Below are 27,424 nucleotides of genomic sequence, written 5' to 3'. Positions count from 1 at the left end.
AGGGTTACTTAAGTGTGTATGACTGCGTGTTTGCATGAGAACTTGTATCAGTTTCTCCCTCATCGGTGGCAAGGAAGACAACTCTTTCAATAGCCACCATGTCCTAGACTCTACATCAGGTATTTTACAAATATTAGGTGGTATGGGCCAAGCTTTGGCATTACCAGACCAAATCTGAATTCCAGCCTTAGAAGCATATGAGCTAAGTGAACTTGAATAACATACTTAATCTCTCTGGGCTTGAGATTCCTCATCTCTGAAATGTGGACCAACATAATATATCTGATTAGCTTGTTAGGGTTAAAGAGATAAAGCATCTAGTTCATAATACTGGGGACATAATTATTATATGGTAACAATTATTATTTTATCATCAAATCAGTAGACTGCCCCCTACACTTGGAGTTTTTAGAACACTTAACAAAATAAAAAGATTATTGGCAAAATCAAGTTCTATTTAAATCTTTAAAAGTGATAAGCTGCATTTAGTTTAGGTACAAGTAAAGTTTTGTTTGCTTTTCCCCAAACCAAAAGAGCAATGCCCTGCTAATAATCCTAAAAGGTTGAAGCTGGTGCTGTTTTGTCAACACGAGTCTCATAATGTGTACGTTACGGACGCATTGTCATGTAGTCAGATGCATCAAATTCTTTTTCAGCAACTCAAAATATCAGAGTAAGGACGAAAATTCCTTTTCTGCCCCATTCTGGATTGAAGTAAGTTTTTCTAATATTATTACATGGCAGGACTTCACACTCATAAATTCTGATAAAAGCAGAACCTCATGCCAAATTGTGAAGTCCTGACCAAATTTCCTTTGGTTCGGACCTTCCTCAACATTTGAGCCCCTGAACAAAACCCAGTGAACTTAGACACATTGAGTAGTTGAGTCAGGAAGTCCAATCGTTGAGGTACCTGCTCGGCGACTACTCGGAGGTAGAAACAGTGTTGGTGGCCTTACAAAGAAATGTTTTCCTTGTGAAGATGACTGACAGTAACAGGAACTACAGCCATAGCTTAGGGCCCTGCAATAGGTCCACTTCCGGAGCATTAGTTTAAAAACAGATTTTATTCTCTTATCTACCTTTATCTTTCTCGATCATTTTGGTTCATTCATTTTCTATACTTCTCCATTACGCTTCCATTTTGGAATTCTTCATTCCTCTGGAGAAATCCACTAGCCCAATGTCACAGATGATTCTCTTTTCACAATCACTCCATCGTCTCCTTTGTTTCTGTCTCGGGATAATGTCTTTTTTCTCTTAACTCATGCCCTAGTAGCAATGGTACACAGTTTTCTTCCTCACCTTCATGAACCCTTTTGGTCTTCTATTTCCATATGCTCAACCCATCATTTAAAAATATTTTAACTGGGGGCACCTGGGTGGCTCAGTCGGTTCAGCATCCGACTTCAGTTCAGGTCATGATCTCATGATTCATGAGTTTGGGCCCCCAGTGTAAGGCTCTGTGCGAACAGCCTGGAGCCTGGAGCCTACTTCAGATTCTTTGTCTCCTTCTCTCTGCACTTCCCTGCTTTTGCTCTGTCTCCTCTTAAAAATAAACATTAAAATAAATAAATAAATAAATAAAAATAATAGAAATATCCCACCTGGACAAAACCATACCATACCAAGGCCATCCAATCATATGCTATAGTTTGTCAACCGCAGAAGTAAAGCGGCTAGTTACCATAGCTTTCTGGTTTATACTGTTATTTTCTTTTCCAATGAGATTTTCAAGTACAGAGGAATCTAGATTATGACAATTTGACTTATTCTGCAGAATTTATGCCAACTCAATGACTAGATGTTAGATAATATTAAAGAAGTAATAATTCTAAACAACCACATTGTAGTAAGAGTTATCAGGAGATACATACAGAAATATTAATGATAAAGTGATATGGTATCTGTAGTTTGCATTAAAATAATCCAGTGGAGAGGAGAATAAATAAAACTGACCACAGGTTGACAATAGGTAGTAGGTAGGTAGAATACGGACATTCATTATACTAATTTTATATGTACTTGAAACTTTCCATATAAAAATAATTTATGCTGAATTAAACTGGGGCTCTGTATGTTTAGCTTTGTCAAATAAGCATAAAGAAGGTAGGGAATAAATGTATACCAATTACAAAGAAACCTTATAACCTTTAAAGTAAGCATATATAATCTTTGCTTGAAAGAAAGAAAAGTCTTGCTTTAAAATATTTCATATTTTATATATTTCTAGATTTTTTACTTAATCCTGGCATCTCACTATAAAACAAAAATTTATAGCTAATGAGAAATTTCAAACCGCTGATATGTGATGTTTATGGTTAATGTGGTTCTACATATTGAATAAGCAAAATATATCACATTTGCCTTAAGTTCCTTAAACTGGAGTATAATACATAAACACCACTTAGTTCTAATTCCAATTCATGAGAATCTATGTGTCTGACCTTAAAACACAGCCTAGGTTTCATTTTTTCCCCAATTTTGAGTACATGCACAAAATTTGAAACTAGTGCCAAATAATTTAAAGATTTCTGCTATGGGGACAATTTTGTTGTCTACAATGAGTATGCTCTGGGATCAAAATAAATAAGCATAAAATATATAAATTTTGAAGAAGGTACAAATTTAGTCATTAAAATTTTTGCATTCTGGGGCACCTGGGTGGCTCAGACGGTTAGGCATCTGACCCACTCTTTTGGCTCAAGTCATGATCTCATGGTTCATGAGATCGAGCCCTGCATCTGGCTCTGTACTGACAGTACGGAGCCTGCTTGGGTTTCTTTCTCTTTCTCTCTCTCCTTTGCTCTCTGCCTTTCCCTTACTTGTGTGCATGAATGCTCTCTCTCCTTCTCAAAATAAATAAAACATTTTAAAAAATAACAAAAAAAATAAAACTCTTGTAATCATGCCCTACCAGCAGATGCCCAAAACTGTCAAGAGAAAAATCTATGCTTAACTTCCTCATGTCATTTAATTATGCAAAGGTGGTAGGTCCAGTTTGACACAACCACTATAACTGTTTAAAAAACAGAGAATTTGGACTTAATATTCTCTGAGCAGTATACTGGTGCTTAAGAATAAAATGCCTAAGAACTTAAATAAGGATCAAAGAATATGCTTTCAGGTATAAAAAAGTAAAAGGCAAGCAAAATAAAGCTACGATGATATAGAAATTTTAGCATATGCTCCCATACTGAGTGCCTGCTGAGTTCCTTAAAATTAACTCATGCAAACCCAGATTTTCTTCTGTACATCATCACACAGTGCTTTGTAATTAAGATGCTAATGCTTAAACATTCCTCTCAAAATTTTGCCTGAATAAAAACATTCTGCTTTTTTCATTCTACATTGGTATACACCCATATCAGTCATAGTAGTACATCAGCTCATAATGTCTTTCTGTTTTTAAAATGAATCAAATTGTTCACTTTAAAATGGTTAACTTGTGTTCCATGAATTTTACCTAATTAAAAAATCAAAATCTTTCACTATCTAAACTTATTCCCAAGCTATTTTTTTCACTTATTTTTCCCGTATATTTTTTTCTTAAGTCCATTAGAGTAATGATCTGATAAAGGTGGCATTTTTAATATGCTAATCAAAATTAGAGGTTACAAAACTTGTTTAAAATTTTACAATAGTAAATTGTTAAACAGATTCAGCCTGTGACATTTTTACTTAAATTTGTTGGTGATTACAGCTGATGAGAAACATTAATATATCCAATAACATTTTCTACACGGCCATTTTGAAATGTCAGCCATTGCTAATCGATAGACTTCTTTTCTCACTGGTCACAATGGCTCACAAAATGGTCACAATGACTAATTTCGAGATCTCTTTACAGGTCATACCCACAGAAAGCTTGATCCAAACAGTTACACAACAGTGTTGTGCGTTCATGCTTCTTTGCCAAGGAAGGAGGAAATTAAATTAATGGCAATAGCCACATTTGTTTTTAAATGCAAATGACTAAAATGTGAGCCTCTTTTAGATTAACATCCCCAAATAAAACTGCGTCTTAACTGCACTGACATCTGTCATTCAAACAGATGTCAACTCATAAACCTGGCAAAGGACAAGTTGTTTATGCAAGTTTGTGATGTAACAGATGTTTATCAGTCACAGCTCTAAGCAGTCACCCTTGATTATAAGATATTTAGCAATTTTTTTGTTAAACTGGAAAAATTCACAAGAGAATACACAAATAAAAATTATAGCCTTATTAAAATTCCAATGAATAGTTTCATGAAACTAGTATTGTTTGCTCTAATTTGAAGTTATATGTTGGTATAAAAATTCCCATTGACAAATGGGCTAAACCAACTTCTTAGAAGTTTTATTTGAAAGAATTCTTTCAAAGAAATGAACATTATTACAGAGCATAAATCACCTAAAATTAATCCTTTCTGTTCATACTTTCTTCTTTTACTTATAATTTTAAAGAAAGAGTAAGAAAGATGCAAAGAGTAATATATTCATATTTAACATTTGTAGAGGTTCAGTCTATTTCAGATTTCAATAAAACTGCATATTTGGGTGGTTATTTTTTATGCCATAGACATTGCTGGATATGGTGGACAGTTTCTTAAGGAGTAATTAGACGCAAATTAAAAGCTTCTTTGATGTCTGTATAACTGGCCAGTGAGGGAATCACGTCCCAAAATGTGTGCTGACAGGATGTGCCCTAACCCTCTGAAATGAGGCCCAGCAGGACCCTGTCCAGGGTCTGACTCATATGGCACCAGCATTGTCCCCAACAGTGGGTTAGGGACTAGTTGGTTGGGAGAGGCAGATGGTTTCATTTGTTCTATGTTTTCACTGTTCACTAAAGTTTAGGTGAATACTGGCCAGAGATAAGAGGAAAGTACTGTTAGTGCACCTGTTGCTTTTATTTCAGAAACAACCAACTCAAGTTGGATGAGAGAAAGAATCTGCTAAGTTCAGCTTTAGTGGGTCAATAAAACGTAGGCTATCTGACTACTTTGTAAATGACAACACAAAGCTTTCCATTAGTCTTCGTGTTTTTCTTTAAAATTAAACTCATCAAGCTTTAAAAATATACTTCATATTTAAAGAAAACATTCTCAGCAAGTATATAGATTTATAAATATGTAAGCTCCTTTACACATGTTCCAAGAATCGTATGCAGTCAACTGCAAATACTTAAATATTAAAAAGAAAAAAATATTAATACCAAAGGGTTGGATTCTTCCCTTCCTATCCCAAACCAAGTTTTCTTCAAGTGTTATCTTACTATAGCACATGAATAATCTTATGCCTATCTGATTTACTCTGCTTTTATGCTAACTTTTTAAAAAATATAGTAACATTAAGACCTAAGTTTTAAATCGAGCAAATCAAGCATTTACACATTTTTATAAATACCCCATCAACAAATATGTCATTAAAATCAGCATATGCAAAGTCAGAAATATAATCTTTTACATACTGTTGATATATATATATATATATATACACACACACACACGTTTTATATATATATGTATACATATACATATATACATATACATATACATATACATATACATATACATATACATATACATATACACACACAGTATATATATACAAGAGAGGCGCCCCTCTCTTGGAGTATTCTTAAGAATGAGATGGAGAAATCTGAGTTAGGTGACACCACAAAAAGGCTGGCTTATATTGAGTTAAGAAACTGGGGGTGCCTGGGTGGCTCAGGTGGTTAAATGTCCAACTTCGGCTCAAGTCATGATCTCTCAGTTCTTGAATTTGAGCCCCGCATCGGGCTCTGTGTTGACAGCTCAGAGCCTGGAGCCTTGAGCCTGCTTGGGCTTCTGTGTCCCCCTCTCTCTCTGCCCCTCCCCCACTCACACATGCGCACATGCACGTGTGCTCTCTCAAAAATCAACATTTCAAAAAATTTTTTTTTAAAATAAAAGAAACTGAACCTACATAGTAATGTCAGGGCTGGGGACGAGGTGGAATTGCTCCTAGCCACGTGCTGTAGGAGTCTCACTGGGGCCTGGTCCAAAATTATCTAGTTCATATGACAACACAGAAGGCATGTTCATCACATTCATGAAGGATATAAAGCTGGACTAATAACTAATCCACTGGACAGCGAAGATTCTTGGTCTGGATGATGGCTGAAGCCAAGAGGATACAAATGAAAAAGGATAAATATCAATTCCCGTTTTTACATCGGGAAGACTTGAATTAACAGCACTTTATGTAAAAATAGAGTTTAGGTGATTTCATATTTAGCAGAGGTAAAAAATGTGGATGCTTTCTAAAGAAAACCAACGAATTTTAGAATTGCAGTACCCAGATAAAGGAAAACAACAGTCCCACAATACTTGTACCGATCTGCTAGTGGTCGGGTGGTCTATTCTAGGTCTAAGGAATATAACTGATAAACTAGATTCAGTACAGATGATTGGAAGAAGGAAGGGTCTAAAAATTATATGAGAAGTTGTTGAAGGAAAAAGAAAGGACATGGGAGGAGAAGTTCTTTCCCACACATATACACGAACAAAATGAGAAAAATATGGAAGGAATGACAGTGTGAGCAGTGAGTCCCACAACTGCAAAGGTGTGTGTGGTAGGAGCATCTGAAGGCCCCCCCACCCCCACATGGCTCACACCCCTGTATCATCCCCTCCCCTTGAGTGTGGGTGGGATCTGGGACTTGCTTCTAACCAAGAGAATACAGCGAAGTAATGGGATGACACGCCCATTACTGGGTTACGTTGTATGGCACTCTCACAATTAGGTGACAATAGCACGCACAGACAAATTCACCTGGTGACTTTAAAAAGGCAAGCTGCTGTGACAGGAAATGCCCACGGAGAGGGCCATGTGGCAGGGAACTGCGGACAGCTTCTAGAAACTGAGGACCCCAGCCCTACACCTGCAAGGAACTGAATTCTGCCAAAAGGCAGTGAGATTGGAAGAGGACCTCAAGCCTCAGATGAGACCCAGCCCTGGCCAGCACTTAGACTGCAGCCTGGTGAGACCCAGGGCAGCAGATATAGCTAAACTGTGTCTGGACTCCCTGACCCTTGGAAACTGAGATTATTTTAAACCACAGTATTTGTGGTAATTTATCATGTAGCAATAGAAAGGCAATACAGTGTACAAAGCAGAGGCTGGATAACCTTTATGACCAGTGATGTAGTATGAGGCATTCCTTGCACCGGGTAAAAGACTGGTCTAGAATCTAGCTACCAGATTATAAATTAGGTCTTTCCCACTCTATGAAAATGGAGCAAAAATGGGGGAGGGCACATTTTTATATGGCACATGAAGGACACTAATATCTCTACACTGAATTCATAATAAAGCACTCAGAACAACATGAATCATTTTACCTCAACTGATATTTGTAAATGTAAGCATTCTTTTTATTGAAATGCTTTAATATTAGGTAACAATGAACTCATTTTAATTATAAACCTAGAGAGCTTTAAATAACCAGAATGCCTTAAATAAATTTAAATACCATTCTAAGAAAGGCAGCTTAGACTATTCAATTTAGCACTTCGTTATTCTGTTTGCATCTATTGAACGGCACCTGCACTACCGTGGTTCAGGCCCTCAGCGGCTGGCTCCTGGATCCACTGCAACACTGTCCTTACTGGTCTCCCCGCCCTCGTTAAGGGCATACCCCCACTTGCCCCAGCATTGACCTCCAATATATTCAGCACCTATAGCCACAGTGCTTTGACTAATGGAAAATCAGATTACACCTTTACCTGGCTTAAAACTCTTCAATGGTTCCTAATTATCCCCTGAACAAGGATAAAGCAGCTCAGCATGACATACAAAGCCTTTTATCATCTAGCCTCCCCTTGAGTCAGTCCTTTATGAAATCCCTTTAGTCTCTGGTCAGTCCCGGCCCTGCTCCCCACTCTACACATTCACGGTGAACGACTGACACTTACTCCAAAATGCTATAGCACCTCTGGCTCTCTCCCTCCCAAGCCCTGACTCCAGCTCGGAAAATCTCCCTGCCCATGCTTTATGCCTGTCTAGAATTCAAGTTCAAAAATGCTCAACTAGGGCACCTGAGTGCCCAACTCTTGATTTCAGCTCAGGTCGTGATCTCATGGTCTTGAGATCAAGCCCTGTGTCAGGCTCTGTGCCTGCTGAAGACTCTCTGTCTCTCCCTCTCTCTCCCCCCCTCTATCCCTCCCCCACTCATGCATGTATGCACTCTCTCTCAAAAAAATTTAAAAAAAGATGCTTAAGAGTGTGTCATGAACCCTTCACAGGGATTCTGCCAGGCCCGTCTGACTAAACTAAAGACCACGCTTCTGCAGGCACAGACACCTGCCAGATACGCCATGGATTGCAAACAGTAAACACCACTGTCTGCACACTTAATAGTAAAACGTGTGCTTTGACATCAATCCAGGCCCTTTGAAAGATCACGTTTACTGGAATGTGTAAAGACTTCCACATGACTGCATATGAGCAAGTCAAACATACACGTTAGTATCACAAGCATCAAAGACACAAGGTCCTTACCCAGAGGTGATGAGGTGGACATACACTGACATGGATGTTCATTGTCTGCTGAATCTTGGGCTGCATTGCTGGGGTTTTCTTTCTAGACTATTTTTATTTTTCGCAAGTTCTCTTCCCTATCCCTAAGTTAGTCAATAAATTCATTTCTCACCTCATGAGAAAATAAGGAGTGAAGCATTAGCGAAGATGCTTGCGCAAGTGATGACAAGTCAAACCAAATTCTACAAAATCCAAATTTATGAGAAATAGCTTCCCGTGAACAGCAGAATGACTCATTTCATTGTGTGTTGTATGCAGTGAAACCCACAGAAGAGTATAAATGTCATTTTATGATGAATTATATACCTCTTACCCCAAAACATCAAAATTATTTTAGGTAATGGATGGTAACAAAATTAATACAACTGAAACGCTGTGATAAAATTCAAGTGTGTGGGAAGGCTCAGGGCACCTGGAGGGATTCTCATTTTTTTCTTCTAAGTGCTCCCAAATCATATTTAAAAATCCACTGCAGATTTTTGGTGTATCTGAATAAATAGTACACTAACCTATAAAGATTTGCTTAGATTTGGGTTTTTAAAATAAAGACTTTTGTCTGTCTGCTGATTATTCTCATTCTTCAAGTTTTCTTTTTCAAAATGAACCAAGAGTGATTCTGTCATCACTGCAGCCAGTTTTCATAACCCTTGGATGCAACGGACTAGATCATGAGGCGAAACTAATGAAATATGTAGGTTTCCTTCACTCCTATACTCACATCGACTGAGCGTTTTTAATGTTTCTCCCTCTTTCGGTTTTATACCCTCTCACACCCTGCTGGAACTCTATCTCCTTTGTCTTCTCTGGAACAGCGAGGGAACAGGATGGGAAGGAGGGTGGGCAGAAACAGACACCTGATTATTTCCAGCTCATCCCTGCTTGAACCCGGGGCTTTACTTTCTGTCATCCTAGCAAAGGGCTGATCGAGCACAGGAGTCATGGCGGGTACTGAAGTCCCATCCCACACCACGGGCCCTGGGGCTGATGGTGTGGTCTGGTCTTTCAGCCCTGTATCCCACAATCCTAATGCTCAAGCTGCCAACCTTTCTCGGCCCTTTTGTTTCCCCACCACTCCAGAGAGAGTATCTAACAACCTTGGGCGTTTTGGGGGCATCCCCAAACTCACACAGTAGTCTAAAACCCTCAAAATACCTGGCCAAGTCTCCCTACCCCTACTATCATCTTTCATTATGTGCTTCCTCATTCTATTTTTTTAGAAATTTAATACTTTTAAATTTAGTTTTTATATTATAAAACTATGCACTGTTTAAAGAGTCAAACAGTCCTACAAGTTAGGACAAGAAAGTAGCAGTCCCTCAACCCCACCCCCACTGTCCACTCTGCAAAAACCACTACTGTTGGCTCTCTTAGAAAATCCTATATTGCAAAAAAAAAAAAAAAAAAAAAAAAAAAAAAAAAAGAAGAAGAAAGAAAGAAAGAAAGAAGAGAAAAGAAAATCCCATATAGCTATTTTCTAATTTGTTGAGTTTTAGGCTTATCTTTAAGCTTCCAATTCCCCACTGTGGTCAATGAAAACTGGGATCTCCCTCACATATACACAGCTTACTGGTACACATCACACATACGCCCTCATTCACTCACACACGCCCCCCACATTCATGCACACAACCTGCCTTCTTTCTTTGCTTATTAAATCAGAGTTCTTATTAACCTGTAATATAATCAACATCTTTATTTTCATTATGATGTGCATGCTATCCACAGCTATTCCAGCTCAACCATGTGATTTATCAAGTAGGGTAAGTTTTTCACTACTACCTATTTTTCCCTCATGGGGTAGTTAATAATTATCTTTTGTTGTTGTTGTCTTACTTTACTCCCTGACTTTGGAGTAACACACCTGTTCTTCCAGTTCCTGATAAAAGAGAAAGGGAGTCACATTGTTTAGATTTTAGTGTGGTATACCTTATTCTATCTTTCAAAATATGCTATAAAAACTGAGCTAATGAGTAAGCATCCTTTGCAAGTCTGAGAGCTGCAGTAAATGTTTCTCCTCCTTCTTCCTTGGCAAGACTACTAATGATAGTACGATGGAGGTTTTATCTTTTGATTTTATCATCTTTTAAATATGCTTTCCGAAGTCTAGCAGCATCTCTCAACTAAATGGCTGTATGAGTCTTCAGACAGCTTTTTTCTGTCACTGTCTCCTTCCCACGCTGCACCCGTCCCTACTGGCCAAAGGCAGATGTAAATATGCAAATTAACTCTTCCTCAGCTACTCTAAGTACAAATAAATATTTTCCTTTGGGGCGCCTGGGTGGCTCAGTTGGTTAAGCATCTGACTTCGGCTCAGGTCATGATCTCACGGTTCGTGAGTTCGAGCCTTGCGTCAGGCTCTGTGCTGACAGCTTACAGCCTGGAGCCTGCTTCAGATTCCGTGTCTCCCTCTCTCTCTGCCCCCTCCCTTGCTCATGCTCTGTCTCTCTCTCGCTCTCAAAAATAAACAAACATTAAAAAAATATCTTTCCTTAAGACTGTCCTTTCTATTTCATCAAATGACTCACTCTTCCTGGTAAGATTCAATTCAGAAAATAAATGTGGTAAATATAAGCCTATATAAAAGCATTTAAGAAATTAGAATAATTCATCAATATTTCCTGAGCCAGTGTTTAGAAATTTCTGAAAACTTGCATGCAAGTTTGGATGTAGCTTTTTCTCTATATATAAAGTATAAAATTGTCTAGTAAATTGATATCCCTGGGAGTAATGACCAACTACATAGAATAATCATTAAGTCGTCTAAAAGAACTGATTTATAAATGATTTGTAAGTTGGTTACAACTCTTAATTCTATTTACTAAAAACAAATCCCTAGGAATGATGGCTGTGACAATGAGGGGTCAGGAAGCAAGGAAGGGGGCACACAGATTTCTCAAGCACTTAATATAATGTGCCAGTTCCTCTGCTAAGAAGGTCCCATGCATTATCTCATTTAAACCTCATATCAACCTTACTATCCCCATATTTCAGGTGAAAAAACGGGGGCGTTGCACAGTCAAGTAACTTGTACAAGCCACAGAGTAAGTGGGGAAGCTGAGGCTTGAACATAGTGAGATACTAGATCCTATGCTGCAACCATATTAATTCCAAAATATTCTAAATATATACTTACTGTTGCAGACAAGCTTGTCATCTAGTTGATTTGGCTCTGTTTCATTTTGTTTTTGTTTCCACGAAACCTATAGATCCTCTCTTAGACAAACATGAGATGTTCAGTTTTCCATCATGGTAACATGGGTTTATTAAACCTTCATGATTTTTTAAATTTTAATTATTTGTAATGCTTATTTTTTTAGTATGAAATTTATTGTCAAATTGGTTTCCATACAACACCCAGTGCTCATCCCAACAGGTGCCCTCCTCAATGGCCAACACCCTCCCACCCCTCCCTCCCACCCCTCATCAACCCTCAGTTTATTCTCAGTTTTTAAGAGTCTCTCATGGTTTGGCCTCTGTCCCTCTCTAACTTTTTTTTTCTTTCCCCTCCCCCATGGTCTTCTGTTAAGTTTCTCAGGATCCACATAAGAGTGTAATGTTTATTTTTGAAAGAGAGAGAGAGAAAGAGAGAGAGAGAGAGAGGGAGAGACGGAGCATGAGCAGGGAAGGGGCAGAGAGAGAGGCAGAGACAGAATCTGAAGTAGGCTCCAGGCTCTGAGCTGTCAGCACAGAGCCCGATGCGGGGCTCAAACTCACGAACCATGAGCTCATGACCTGAGCTGAAGTTGGACGCTTAACCAACTCAACCACCCAGGTACCCCAAACCTTCATGATTAATAGCTCTTCAAGTAAAAATTTCCCAGCAAACAAGAAACACAGCCAATCATCAGTCTTGCGCTCTGGAGCATGAACTTCATTCTACGCTCACTGTCTAGTAAGTGGCTCAATACCTAGTAGGTGCTCAAAAACACCAGCCAGGCTATTCTCAGCCTCTGTCAAGTCTTCATTTCAGTATCTAAATTAATAGTCTGTCCTCCTCTGCCATGATTGCAGGCTTACCTCATATATAAATCCTACCTTTAACTCCTCCCCTGTGCCTGGAATTCTCCAACCTAAAGTCTATCATATGTGCAAGTATATGTGCAACTATGCTGAACACACAGCCTCTCTCTCTAATTAGATCATCAGCTTCTCAACGAGCTGTTTGCTTTACCACATCTTCCCTATAATGTGACAGAAAAATACAAGGTGGATAAATACAAGGGTAGCTGGCTCGGTTTCCCGGAATCCTTTTAAATTAGGTTTACTCCATTTAATCCACGTATCTGTATTTAGGAGACACAGTTTTGTTTTAAGATGAAATATTCTAACTTGATTTTTATCCTACCTATGACAGAGGACTCCTCTTTCTATACATCACGAGAAGAGAAATTCATACAGGTTCATAACTGTCTTCACCTCAAATACTTCTGTTTATGATGAAAAATTTCAAATTAAGAGTAAAAGACCTTAGGCTTCAAAATTTTAATACAAGAAATTATGGGGAAACTCAAGGATGCTAGTCAATTTAATTATCCATTTGTGTGTTAAAAATGATTATAAAGTATCAGGAAGAAGAACCGTTCCAAACCCCACATCCGTTTTAAAACCTGTTTTTCCCCTTTAACATGGTTTGCACAGTAAAAGTAATCATTCACAGGTATGACATCAAGTCTGTGAATTATGAGACATTGTTGTCATTACTTTTGTGAATTACAACTTTTGGTCATATGGGTTTGATATCAATTATAAGGGCAATTCATGTAATATACAGAAATATAATAGTGTGCCACAATCTAATGCAATTCATTCTTATCCGTGAGGTATTATTACACCACTCACAAAGGCCAAATGTTAAGTTCATCCTGAAGGTCATTCACTCACATGGAAAATGTTGTTTTTTTTAAAAAACAAAACAAAACAAAACAAAAAAACCAGTTCCCACATTCTTATCCAACTATTTCTGCTTTTTCCTATTTAGTCTAAATTTATCAAAGAGAATATAGAATATTAAATCTTAAAATCAAACCTTAAGCTTCTGTGATCTAATACTGTACATGTGCTGATATATTAATGTGTGTGGTTTCATATAAAGGTAAAATAATTCTTACTTTGTCTAGAAAATATGTAAAATTGTCTTCCTATACTAATTATGTTTATTTTTTAAGAAAATAGGAAATTTTTTCTTCACACATTAAGTATTTCCTTGCATCACATAAGATATAACTTGATCAAAAATTAAAATAGTGGTATCTATATCTCATAAAGAGAAACTGATGTGTCATAATAAATACATGTGTTTCTTTTATTTTCTTAAGAGATATTTTTAAGATGTTATTTTTAAGTAATCCCTACAACTTGGGGCTCAAACTCACAACCCCAAGATCAAGAGTCGCACACTTTTCTGACTGAGCCAACCAGGTGCCCCTAAGACTTTTTTTTTAATGACTTTGATTTGAATAAATTACTTAAAAAAGTTTTTTTTAATGTTTGTTTCTGAGAGAGAGAGAGAGAGAGAGAAACAGATCATGAACAGGGGAGGGGCAGAGAGAGAGAGAGAGAGAGAGAGAGAGAGAGGGAGACACAGAATGTGAAACAGGCTCCAAGCTGTAAGCTGTCAGAACAGATCCTGACGTGGGGCTTGAACTCACGAACGGCGAGATCATGACCTGAGCCAAAGTTGGACCCTCAACCAACTGAGCCACCCAGGCGCCCCTAAATAAATAGTTCTATTCAAAAGCATAAGATCTAGAAGAAAACAGACTGGATTCAAATCCTAATTCTGCCATTTCCTATCTGTGGGCTTTATGTAGAAAGTTACTTAACCATTCTGTGCCTCACTGTCCTCTCTTGTGAAATGGAATTGATCATGAAAATTTATTACAATTATTTGTGAGGATTAAAAAGAGCCTAGAGCATAGCCTGACACATATTAGGTACTCAATAAATGCTAGTGAGTTATGATTGTTATTACTTTAAATTCCTTTTTTTAAAAGTAATTTTTTTTTTAAGTAATCTCTCTACCGGGGCGCCTGGGTGGCTCAGTCGGTTAAGCGTCCGACTTTGGCTCAGGTCATGATCTCACAGTTCGTGGGTTCAAGCCCCAACACTGGGCTCTGTGCTGACAGCTCAGAACCTGGAGCCTGCTTCCGGTTCTGTATCTCCCTCCCTCTCTCTCTCTCTCTCTACCCCTCACCCGCTCGCACTCTGTCCTCTGTCTCTTGAAAATAAATAAATGTTTAAAAAAATATATAAGTAATCTCTCTACCCAACACGGGGCCCAAACTTACAATCACAAGATCAAGAATCATGTGCTTTACTGACTGAGCCAGCCGGGTGCCCCAGTCCCTGATTTTTAAATGTGTTCTTTTAGATGAATTTGCTCAGATGGTGTTGATTACTGTTTATTTGACCAACCCCTTGCAAAAATATTAAATGCAAAGAGGAAATACCACACACACACACACACACACAGTGCTATTTTTACCACTATAAAAGATTCAGTGCCAATGCGACAGCTGATTAAAGTAATTTGTTATAGCTCCTCTGATTCTTTATGATACTTTATGCGGTGAAATGTTTAACATCTACTATCTGAGCAAACTTCAAGTATACAGAACATAATTCTTTTAAATGCACAATCACATCTTTGGCCAAAATACATCGATACTCTGTAGATTTCCCATTTTTAAAAGTCTAAAAATTTTAAAGAGAAACTAGACATTCAGATGGTACTTGTTAGCCACCTTTTGTCCTTGCTCTTGCCTCTTTTCCTTTGGCATTTTTTCTTAGGCAAGTCACTCCAGGCCAAGCCTTTAAATAGAGGCTTGGGCACATTAAATCTTGAACACATTAAAATTTCAATGGGCAATAAAAGGCAAGTTTCCTTAGTGCTAAGTGCCTGAGTGCAGACACCCAGAGGAACGCCACGAAACGTATGTACCCCGTCACACACAACATGATTCCACACTCTACTTCCTCAGTGGCATGTGTTCAAACGTCTGGCCTCCGGGGAAATTCTGCATTTCTCTCCTTCCTGTGAGCATCTCCCCACGCAACATACAAGCCACCTTGCTTCTCCTGCAGTGGGCCACCAAGCCCCAGAGGGATCTCTTGGGCAACGGTTCACCGATACCCTTGGCTCCAAAAAGTCCACCAGAGATTCTGGGTTTTTTGACAGAGACGAGCCCAGAAACAAGGCAGAACAGCTCCCGGGGCAACAGGAGAGATCAGCACAGAGGGAAGAAAAGCAGGACCACAGAGAGAGCAACCAAAACAGTTACAAGAAACCAGCGCCATCATGCAAAAGCACGTCTCCAGCCCCGGTCGGTGAAGACCACGGAGGGGGCTCCCCAGAGCTGTCAGAATCTGCTTCTCTGACTGTGCACCTCACTATGGCGCCTCACCTTCCACCCCTCATTGAGACTGAAGTTACAAAACACATTTTCCCAGGCATTTTTTTATATCTTTTCTCATTTAAATGCAACGAATCACACCCTCTTCCTAATTTTGAAGACAGGTTGTTTTCCAAGAGAAAAAGGTAAACTTTTAAATGAGAATAACAGAGATAATTATGTTCTTAGATCTGTTCCAAGTCTCATTTTCAAAATATCAGGAGACAGTTTATCTAGAAATGAGCCTGTATTCCCTCACTAATCCGTTACAAATGCTTTTGAGTCATTAAACACCCATTAAGAAGAAGGGGGGAGGTTAAGGAGATACACACATACTACATAATAAGAAAGACGTAGTAAATATATGTAAGTAAATTGCTGGTCTGTAAGGAACACTATTTGAAATAGTGTTGTGACACCAAGTATAGTATCTACACCTTCTAAGCATAGAGCCAGAGGCCTTATAATCAGTAAACTAGAATAAAACTTTTATTACTGCACCTTTTCCCTTTTTCGTTCTTCAACTTATAATTCACAGTCTAAAAAAAAAACTGTACCAGATCTATGAGAATTGTAAGTCATTTGTTCTAAATTGTTATCCCTGCCCTGGTTTTTGACTTCAGAATGTTAGCTACTACAAAATGTGAATTTAGTATAAAAAGGTCTTTGGATAATTATAAATTAATATACAGTAGGTATGTACAGGACATTCAGGCAGGAAGATGTATTAATTTGATGTCCAGAAGAAAAGTCTAGGTTGGAGATACAGATTTGAGAGTTATTAGCTTAATGTAAGTGGTAGTTAAAAACAAAGAAACAGGGGGCGCCTGGGTGGCGCAGTCGGTTAAGCGTCTGACTTCAGCTCAGGTCACAATCTCGCGGTCCGGGAGTTCGAGCCCCGTGTCGGGCTCTGGGCTGATGGCTCAGAGCCTGGAGCCTGTTTCTGATTCTGTGTCTCCCTCTCTCTCTGCCCCTCCCCCGTTCATGCTCGGTCTCTGTCCCAAAAATAAATAAAAACGTTGAAAAAAAAAAACAAAAAACAAAACAAACAAACAAAGAAACAGGAAAGTCAATCACCCAGAGGGAAGTATGAGGAAAGGAAGTGAATGACTACAAGCCATAATTTGGACTGTATTTTAATATTCCTATCAGAAACTCTCAAATACTACATTTATAAATACTCTACTCTGCTCCCTATCAACATAAAACTAAAGCCAAGTGTTAAACGCTAAACAAAATTTTAATTCACATTTTCTTCCCCTTGATTAAAAGTACAGAAATGTAAATTACTTGGAGCCATGTATTTCACCCAGAAATCCACACTTTTTGATGACTTCAAAAAGCTAGGCAGAACAGTAAACATTTCATTTTACATGTATGCAATAAAATATTTAGTAATAAATACTTATATTTACAGTCTTACATTACAGTAGTACTAAATGATTTAAAGAACAGATTTAAAAAGAACATTTAAAGAATATGTGATGATTTTACTGTTTATTTATTTTTGAGAGAGAGACAGAGTGCGAGGAGGGGAGGGGCAGAAAGAGAGAGGGAGGCACAGAAACCAAAAAGCAGGCTCCAGGCTGCGAACTGTCAGCACACAGCCCAACATGGGGCTCAAACCCACAGACCACGAAATCATGACCTGAGCTGAAGTCAGACGCTTAACTGACTGAGCCACCCAGACGCCCCTGTGATGATTTTTTTTCTAAAGGAGATAATCTCTTGGTCTAAATTTAGAATAACAAGTTTGTATTTTAAATAAAATATCCAGCAATTATCAGGCTTATGTCTGATATCAAAAGCAGTAAAGGCAAACTGACATCTCACATTTGAAAAGAAAAAGATGCCAAAGTTCAAGAATTTAAGAATATTAGGCAGTGTGGGATTGTATTTAAAACCACACATAAGCTTTGGAGTCAGACAGGACTTCTTTTAAGTCCCAGATCTATCACTTTAAGGACGGGACCCTTTAAAAGTGAACTCTCTGAGCTTGTTTCCTTATTTATCTATCTGCAAAAATATCAGTATCCATTTCAAAGAAATGGGAGAGTCAAGTGTAAAGGGCTGGGTACATAGTTGATTGTTTGTCAATGGATGTGACTTTCAATTGCTCATACCCTTCCCTAGTCTTTCTTTTTTCCATCGCATTTCTCTCTTTCTCTCTTTTTTTCTTTTAAATTAACTTTACATTTTACAAGAAATACAACAAATACAGCCAACACACCTATCAGAATCCACATTTCATTGCTGCTTTTGTTGCAAGCAGCTGAATCTGTCAACTGTCCCACTGATCTACTATCATGTGGTTTCTTTTTGACAATGTCAGTGACTTCTGACCCTTTACCACTGTTATATGGTCAGTGTGTCCATGCTGTACTGAACAAGGCGCAGGACACTGCAGTATGACCCTCAGAAGACTTTAGTGGCTTTCTTAAAGGAATCCATTGCAGGTTTGTAAATGGAGTCTTTCAAAATTCTTTTTAACTGCAATTAGGGGTAGGATGTATTAAAATGCAACATTTAGGGGACATATAGCTGCATCCTCACTCAGAATGTCATCCTTTATCAGGATAAAAAGTATATAGAGATAATTAACTACCTTAAAAAAAGACTGTAACTTATCTAAATTTTTTCTGTTAGTTTTTAGTGAGATTTACTCTATTAATTAGGACCTATTTAATGCTGTAAGGAAAAAAATACATTATTTACAGATATTGACTATATACCTAAATAAACATTTAAATTATAATACTAAAAATAAAAGTATCCTGTGCAAATAAAAGCAAACACACCAAGTATCCAGTAATATTAGTGTGGCACTGAAATTATAATCTAGAAACAATCAATGGCATTCTTTTTCACTGTAAAGAAAATGTCACTGTTGTTGTTAAAACAGAGTTTAATATACAGAATATTGCAAAACCTGAAGTAATTCCAATGAAAAAGAAAGTACACTTTCCCATGCATGCTGCACTGTAATATAAAAAAATTACATGAAGTAGGTTTTAATTTTTTTTCTACATAAAAACAGTATTAATCTGTGAAAATGGCTAATATAGCTTTGATGTGTAATTGAAAACATTTGGTTACAGGGAAGAAGCTGATGAACCTTAAGACAGAATGTAAGTAAAACCGAACGTGTGGGTTGACCAAGGCAAAGTGGCGTTACTTTGTAGAGCCGATCAATAGATATTAGCTTTAAAAAGAAAGATACGGAAAGAAGCTGCCGCATATTTTTTAAATGACAGGGTGAAGGTTTAAACTGTCTCAATCAAGACTCGATTTTTTCTTTCCAGTTTTTCCAGCTGTTCTCTTCCAGTTAAGGCTCTTCATTTCAAATAAATTTAATTAGTTCCAATTGATCATAGCTAACACTTATAAAGCTTTATCCATGCTTCTTTACTTTTATAAGGCAAGCGCTAACAAAGACTGCTAGGCTCAGATCAGTGTCCTAAGACAACATTCATACATCATTCTTTCTCACCCAAGAGAAAAATTGCAAACATAATTGTTCTACCTATAGCAAAGCACTAAATTATACTTCCTATTTAACTGGTCAGTTGTTTAATTAAGTTAATTGAAGAATTAAGTCACAGATCGCTACAAATATAGTATTAACATAACAATGCGTATCAGCCTAACTAGAGCTCCCAAACAAGAATTCATTCCAAGTACACGCAAGTAGGTCCGCCTTGATATACTTTCTATTTATTTTGTGAAAAGATACAATAGAGCAATTCAATTTAAGTAACCAAAAAACTCCCTGATTTTTCAAAGTCACTGGCTAAACTGGCCAGATTTCCCTTTTGTAGTACTTGTCCTCTACAATGGTGCTCATCCCAAAATAAGATTCTTGTGCCTGAAACAGGTTTCTCTCAACATATCTACCATATTTTTCATAACGTAATTTATATAGAATTCTAGTCAATAAAAGAAATAGGGTTTTCTTCTTAACCCTCACAAAAATCTATACCACATCCTAATCAAGTCACACAATTCAAAGCTAAACGATCTACAGGCTGCAACATGCTAGTTGCTCTGACAACACATGAAGGAAGCCTTTTCTAGTTACTTAAATTCTTTGAACATTCTTGCCCCTGGTACCCACAGCATGAAGTGAACAAGTCAACTGATAAAAGCCATTCATCACATATGTTTAACTTAACTTCTTACAGATTAAAATACAGTTTAAATAACATTAACTTGGGGCGCCTGGGTGGCGCAGTCGGTTAAGCGTCCGACTTCAGCCAGGTCACGATCTCGCGGTCCGTGAGTTCGAGCCCCGCATCAGGCTCTGGGCTGATGGCTCAGACCCTGGAGCCTGTTTCCGATTCTGTGTCTCCCTCTCTCTCTGCCCCTCCCCCGTTCATGCTCTGTCTCTCTCTGTCCCAAAAATAAATAAACGTTGAAAAAAAAAATTAAAAAAAAAAAAAAATAGCATTAACTGACTCTCCAAGCCAGATTTTCATTTTTAAGCTTCTTTATACAAATAAAAGAACAGCCATGTGCTATTTGCTGTCTCATGATGATGGTGGTACGTAATTTAAAATTTCAGTGTACTGATTTAATAATGCTCACCTGAGTGCTCAAAAATTAAGCTTTTTTTTTTCCAGAGTACAAATTAAGTTATTCTATTACAAAGGCAACTTCTTTTCTTCTATGCATTAAACCACTACTTTTTATAGACTAGAGGGCCTTTAAAATTAACAGAGAATTAAAACGTACCTATAACACTTTAAAAAGCAATGATAACTGAATAAAGAACTAATTTTAAAAAATCTGGGGGCACCTGGGTGGCTCAGTTGGTTAAGCATCTGACTTCGGCTCAGGTCATAATCTCACAGTTTGTGAGTTCGAGCCCTGCACGGGGCTCCACGCTCGCAGTGTGTGGAGTCTGCTTGGGATTCTCTCTCTCTCTCTGCCCCTCCCCAACTTGCACTTTCTTTCTCTCTCACCAAGTAAATAAATAAACTTAAAAGAAATGTTAAAGAAAAAATCTGCAGGTGCAATCATCTCCTCTAGTCGCGACTGAAACAAAATCCGTAATTGTGCAATGCTAAACGACTTTCAGAAAAGTTGGGAATTTCTGAAATCATTTATATTTACATTTAAGTTGAAATGTTTTCAATCAATGAACTGACACATTCAAAGGATTAAAATGTAGCAGGTCACGGCCACCAGCATTTTTACTGAAAACCAGATGCGCCTCAATTTAGTCAACTACTTATTTGTAGCAGTAGCACAAGGCTCCAGGTTGTTGATTACATGCTTTGTAAATTTTCAAGGGAGATTATTAGGCTCCCTCAACTTCATTCCAGTGACAAAATTTTAAAGGCATTCAGGTCGTAACAGTAAAGAACCTACCACACAGAGCTTTAAGAGCTAAAAACCTCCCTCCATTTTTTTTTTTTTAAGTTTCTTTAGTTTTTGCTGAAAGTTTTACTGATGTTTTCCAGGCATGCTTCTTTCAAATTATTGATTGCTATTTTTTTTTTTTTTAATGTGTATTCATTTTTGAAAGACAGAGGGAGACAGAGTGTGAGTGAGGGAGGGGCAGAGAGAGGGAGGGAGACACAGAATCTGAAGCAGGCTCCAGGCTCTGAGCTGTCAGCACAGAGTCCGATGCGGGGCTCAAACTCACAAACCGTGAGACCATGACCTGAGTGGAAGTTGGACACTCGGCCAACTGAGCCACCCAGGCGCCCCTCAAATTACTGATTACTATTAAGTTACTACTTGTTGCTTCACAATAATTATGGATTTCTATGGTCAGATTTTACATAATAACCATCTATACAAAAATCAAAAGTTTATCATTCTTAATACCAATAAAAATATTTATAGTAGGTTGTTTTTAATCCTCTGTACATTAAAGAAATTGAGCTGAATGCATTTGGAGATCCAGTAACCGAAACTGACTTAAGTCTATAAAAAGATAGGCTGAACATGTATAAACATAAAACACAGAATATGGAACCATATGTGGTATATAGTTTTCCTAAATTTTACTTTATTCCTTTAGTTATATAATAAATAATATAGGTAAGATTATTCAATATCTAAACGATGTAACTAACTTTAAAAAGCAGCATTGACTTCTATAATATAGGTATAAAGAATATCTATTAAGTTTCCTTATACAGCCTACATTGCTGTTACAACTTTGGTATTCTTCAATTTACCCTATAATTGCAAAACCTTTCATAAGGTGTATTCCTCTACACGTTTCAAGGCTTTAGTAATGATCCCAGCCTCTGAATTAGAAGGTCTCCAGGAAATCAAATGCACAGCTAGCAAGTTCATTGTTACAGCAACAATGAGCAAACAGAGACCAAATAAACACTTCTGCTTTTTTCCACTTCAAGATCAAAAGGACACTAAAGAGTCTCATAAAACTAAACATTCCATCAATACAAGTTTCCCTCTTTTCCATCAACATGTTTAATCCCATTACAAATAATCTAAAAGCACATTCCAATACTGGATAAAGCTCATCCAGGTTATGTGAAAGATGTCCCTGCTCACCGGTTGTGATGTCATCATCTGCAAGGTCGTGCTCTTCTTCCTGGACTTTGGCTTCTGGCCCCAGGGCATCAGGAGCAGTGCCGATAGTCTGCATGGCTTCTGCTGAGACTCCAGCTACAACAAATGGAATCACAAGGGTTAGTTTTAAAAACTAAAAGAAAGGTGCACCCAAACTCTTAAAGCTTTTTAATTTACCTACTAGATACAAATGCAATACATTAAAACACACACACACACACACACACACACACACACACACACACACAATTCACCACAATTAGGAAGAGTCACAAATTAATGAACAAAATATTCACATGTGCTCTATTTCTTTGTACGCATATATGTACACAGGTACAAACTACACTGACTCAACTCAGTTCTGGGAAAAACAGAAAAAGGATGCTTCAATAAATTACATTTTTACTTGATTCCTTCCAACATTTTTACTACAGTTATTTTAGGTGATCTAGACGTAATTATGCTGCAAAGAGGGGGGGAAAAACCCTAAAAGTGAAGGACCAGTTTAAAAGTTTACTTCTTTTTAATATTAGTTTGCTTACAATTTGGGGGCTAGAAGGCCGAAATGCCGACAAGCGCTCTGGGTCTATGTAAGACACCTGAAATGCACCACCTCAAAGTGGACGCTATCACTGTCTATGGAGGAAGTAGACAGGAGATCTGATAATTAGCACACTGAAAAAACCTAACAGAAGCAGATGGATGAACTAGATCCGGGGCCAGAAGCTTCCATTCTGTAAATTACCTGAGAAACTTGCCAGCTGAGGCAAATGTCTTTTCCTTATAAGCTATTTTTCCACTTTTGAAGATATATTTTGTTGCCAATTTGCATATACTACGTTATTTCTAATTTGGCAATGGATAGTAGGGCATCTCAGTATTTTTCATACGGTTATTCAACGGGTATTACTAAATCATGAAATACAAAAATTTCACCACTGGAAGTTACTTCAGGAATTGAACCTTTTTTTTTCCTTTTTTTTTTTTTTAAGGAATTGAGCCTTCTAATCAATCTTAAATAAGCACTTCAAGAACTACATCCATTGTATCCATCAAAATATTTTAAAAATCAAAGCTCTAAATATTCAAGGGCTTCTTTTTTTTTCCTCCAACGTATATTAACTTAAACGTTTCTGCGTGAAATTCAGTCCTGCTGCGTCAGGTTTACCAAAGTCACCAAGAGACGGAAATCTCAGTCTTTAAGCACCTGAATGATCCAGAGCTAAATCTACCAGGACACAGTTCCAAGGCCTAATGACTTCAGTTTGGGGAAGAGGACATACCACGTTAGAACCACCACTTTGCTCAAAACTGCTCTGATACAAAAATAAAGGGTCAATCGGTGGTCCCTGATGAATGTCAAACGAAAAGCCATTCTTCTGCGGAATCATTTTGTTGTTGGGCTTTCAAGATAAGATTCTAAAATAAAGGAGGAAGATTACCAAAAATACACTGTGAAGTTAATTACTTAATAATGGCTTTCAGTAAAATAACCACAGAGTGGAGGAAATAAGGTAAATGCCATATTTCTAAAGATTTATTGCTTAAACACAAAATCAAAGATGGCCTATTAAATCAAAAGGCAAATCTCTGAAAACTCTGTCTCGTTTCTTAATAGTTGATAATTTTGAAAATGATAGAGAAATAGGGAAAAGATATTAAGGAACAGTTGAAAAAAATTTTTTTAATGTTTGTTTATTTTTGAAAGAGAGAGAGAGAGAGAGAGAGAGAGAGAGATAGCCTGAGCAGGGGAGGGTTACAGAGAGAGAGGGAGACACAGAATCCGGAGAAGGCTCCAGGCTCCGAGCCATCAGCACAGAGCCTGATGTGGGGCTCGAACTCACAACCCATCAGATCATGACCTGAGCCGAAGTCGGATGCCTAACCGACTGAGCCACCCAGACGCCCCAAGGAACAGTTTAGATAGTAACAATCTTTTTTAGTATTTTCCTTTCCTATAAAATTGAAGGATTCAATAAAAATGAAGCTATTATTTGTAGTAACAGGTTTATAAATCCATTTAAGTTTATCTCATTTAATCAGAGAGGTTAAGTAATTGCCCACTATAATACAGCTACTAAATTCCAGAACCAGTATGGACACATAGGTCTTCTGATTTCAAACCCCAATATCCTTTCTCCATGAAGTTCTTACAGGGACTGAGTTCCTCAGGGCAGGGTGAGAAGTATGTACACAGAATATCACAACATAACCATGAAAAATCATGGAATCACACAATACTGAGTAACAACACTGCCAAGCCCTCCATGAAGTTCTTGTGCTGTGCCTGGTAACTACTCAACTGTGGGGCATTCAATTCCTTGAGACAGAGCTTAAAGAGCAAACATGTAGATCTCAAACCAACCAAGGCTGAAAGACTAAGAGGTAGCTATGCTGAAACTGGTTCTTTGATTAATGCTTTTTCCCAAACAAAGTTATAAAATCGTTTCTCTCTCGATAGAAAAAAAAAGAAAATGTAAAAAAAGAAAAAAGAAAACTATAGATCAGTATCGCTGATAGTCTCAAAAGTCCTAAACAAAATGTAAGGAAATAGAATTCAATAACATACACAAGGAATTATACACCATGACCAATGGTAGTTCCAGAATGCAAGTCTAGTTCTATATTCAAACACCAATCAACGTAACCCCAAATAGTAACAGGCTAAAGAAGAAAAAAGCATATGATCATAGCTGTCATTTGACAAAATTCAACATCAATCCATGATTTAAAAAAACAATAATAAAACTCCCAGAAAAATAGGAACAGAGATGAACTTCTTCACATAATAAAGAGCATCTGCTAAAAATCTATAGTTAATATTGTACTTAATGGTGAAGAACGGAATGCTTTCCTCCTGTGATCAGGAATGAAGCAAAGATATCCACACTCACCACTCATATAACATAGCATTAAAAGTTCTAGCCAGTGTAATAAAGCAAGAAAAGAACATGGATACATTTGGAGTGGATGAAGTAAACTGTCCCTATCTGAGGATACAATGATTGTCCACATAGAAAATCCAAAGGAATATATAAAAAACTGAGTGAGTTCAGTAAGGCTGCAGAATACAAGAAAAAAAAAACTGATCAACTGTATTTTTATATGCTAGCAATGAAACTAAATTTTAAAAAAATGCTACTAACAATGGTTCAAAAAGCTGAAATACTTAGATGTAAATCTAAAAGAAACATATACAACAGGAATTGTAGGCTGAAAGCTACAAAATCCTGACCCCTCCCACCTCCCCCGCAAAAAAAATCAAAGATGTAAATAAATGAAATGGAGAGACATACTGTGTTCATGTCCTGGAATATTCAACACAGTAAAGATGTTAATTCTCCATAAATTGATATATAGGTTTAATGCAATTCGTGTCAAAATCTCAGCACAATTTTTTTGTAGATACAGACAAAATTATTCTAAAATTAAATGGAAAGACACAGGAACTAGAATAGCCAGAAGAACTCTGGGGGGAAGAAAAGGAAAAGGTAGGGGGAAAAAAAGTCTATTCCATTTCCAGACTTATTATATAAATTTATTAAAACTATGTGGTTTTCAGTTAATGGAACAAAACAGAGGACCAAGAAAAAAGATGCAAACAAACATGCACAACCGATTTTTGACAGAGGTGCAAGCAATTCAAGGGGGGAAAGTAATCTCGTCAACAGGTGGGCTATTACAACTGGACATCCATAGGCAAAAATACGAACCTTGACCTAAGGCCCACACCGTATACAAAAATTAACTAAAACTGATCATGGACTTAAACGTAGAACATAAAATTATAAACTTTTAGAAAAAAAGAGAAAATCCTGGATATCGAAGGCTAGAGATGACACCAAAACCACAGTCCATAAAAGAAAAAATAGCGGACATAGACTTCAACAAAATTCAACACTTTTGCTCTGCAAAAGACCCCGTTAAGAGGATAAAAAAAACAAACTAAAGACTGGGACAAAAGATTCACAAATCATATACCCAACAAGGGACTAGTGCTTAACCTATATAAGGAACTATGTATTTATTTTTTAACTTTTAAAGATTTTTTTTTTTAAGTAGTCTCTGTACCCAGTGGGCTCAAACTCACAACCCTGAGATTAAGACTCACATGCTCTATGGACTGAACCAGCAAGGTGCCCCTCTGTAAGAAACCCTGAAAACTCTACAGCAAACAGTCTGGCAGTTCCTCAAAAGGTTAAACAGAATTATCATATAAACCCAGCAACTGTACTCCCAGGGAATGAAAACCTATATCCACACTGACTTGTACATGAATGTTCGCAGCAGCATTATTCATAAAAGCCAAAGGGTGCAAACAATGTGAATTGTCCATCAACTGAATATATGAATATGTCACAATTTATCACATAATAAATTGGTATATTCACACAATGGAGTATTAATCAGCAATAGAGAGAAATGAAGTATTAAGTAAAAGAAACCAGTCACGACACACCACATGTTGTATGATTCCATTTATATGAAACGTCCCAAATAGGCAAATCTATACACATAAAGTACAGTTGTGGTCACTTAGGGCTATGAGACCTGGGGAAAATGGGGAATGATACTATGGGAATGATGCACAGTTTCTTTTGGGGTGATGAAAATGTTCAGAAATTGCGGTGAGGGTTGCACAACTTTGAATACACTAAAAACCACTGAAATGTAAACTTTCAGGGGTGAATTTAATGGCATGTGAATGATACTCGATAAAGTTATTTTTAAAAGTTTGCCTTCTAACATTTTGGATGAACCACAGCATCCAGACTACTCCTGGGTACTCTCTTGACACCTTTTCTACTAGGCAGCTGAAGAAAAAAGAGGGGGGAAGAGCCACATAAAACATTTATGAGTAAGAAAAAATGTGCCATGAATATTATGTTTACGAAAGCAGTAAGTTCCATTTTTCA

At 37.4% G+C, this 27,424-nt stretch overlaps 1 protein-coding gene across 6 annotated transcripts in view; it reads right to left on the bottom strand.

Annotated features, from left to right (window-relative positions):
* Window positions 1-27,424, bottom strand: part of WDR7 (WD repeat domain 7) — a 352,494-nt gene that overhangs the window by 175,568 nt on the left and 149,502 nt on the right. For all 6 annotated transcript variants that reach the window (XM_053205738.1, XM_053205737.1, XM_053205734.1 and 3 more), the window contains one exon: window positions 22,491-22,604. In XM_053205738.1, the coding sequence (XP_053061713.1) occupies window positions 22,491-22,604 (114 nt within the window). The remainder of the gene's footprint in view (window positions 1-22,490; window positions 22,605-27,424) is intronic.

This window comes from Acinonyx jubatus, chromosome D3 (assembly GCF_027475565.1).
Source record: "Acinonyx jubatus isolate Ajub_Pintada_27869175 chromosome D3, VMU_Ajub_asm_v1.0, whole genome shotgun sequence".
In the NCBI taxonomy this organism is placed as follows: Eukaryota; Metazoa; Chordata; class Mammalia; order Carnivora; family Felidae; genus Acinonyx; species Acinonyx jubatus.
Note: the sequence above shows the minus strand (reverse complement) of the source record. Positions and strands in the feature narration are given on the sequence as shown.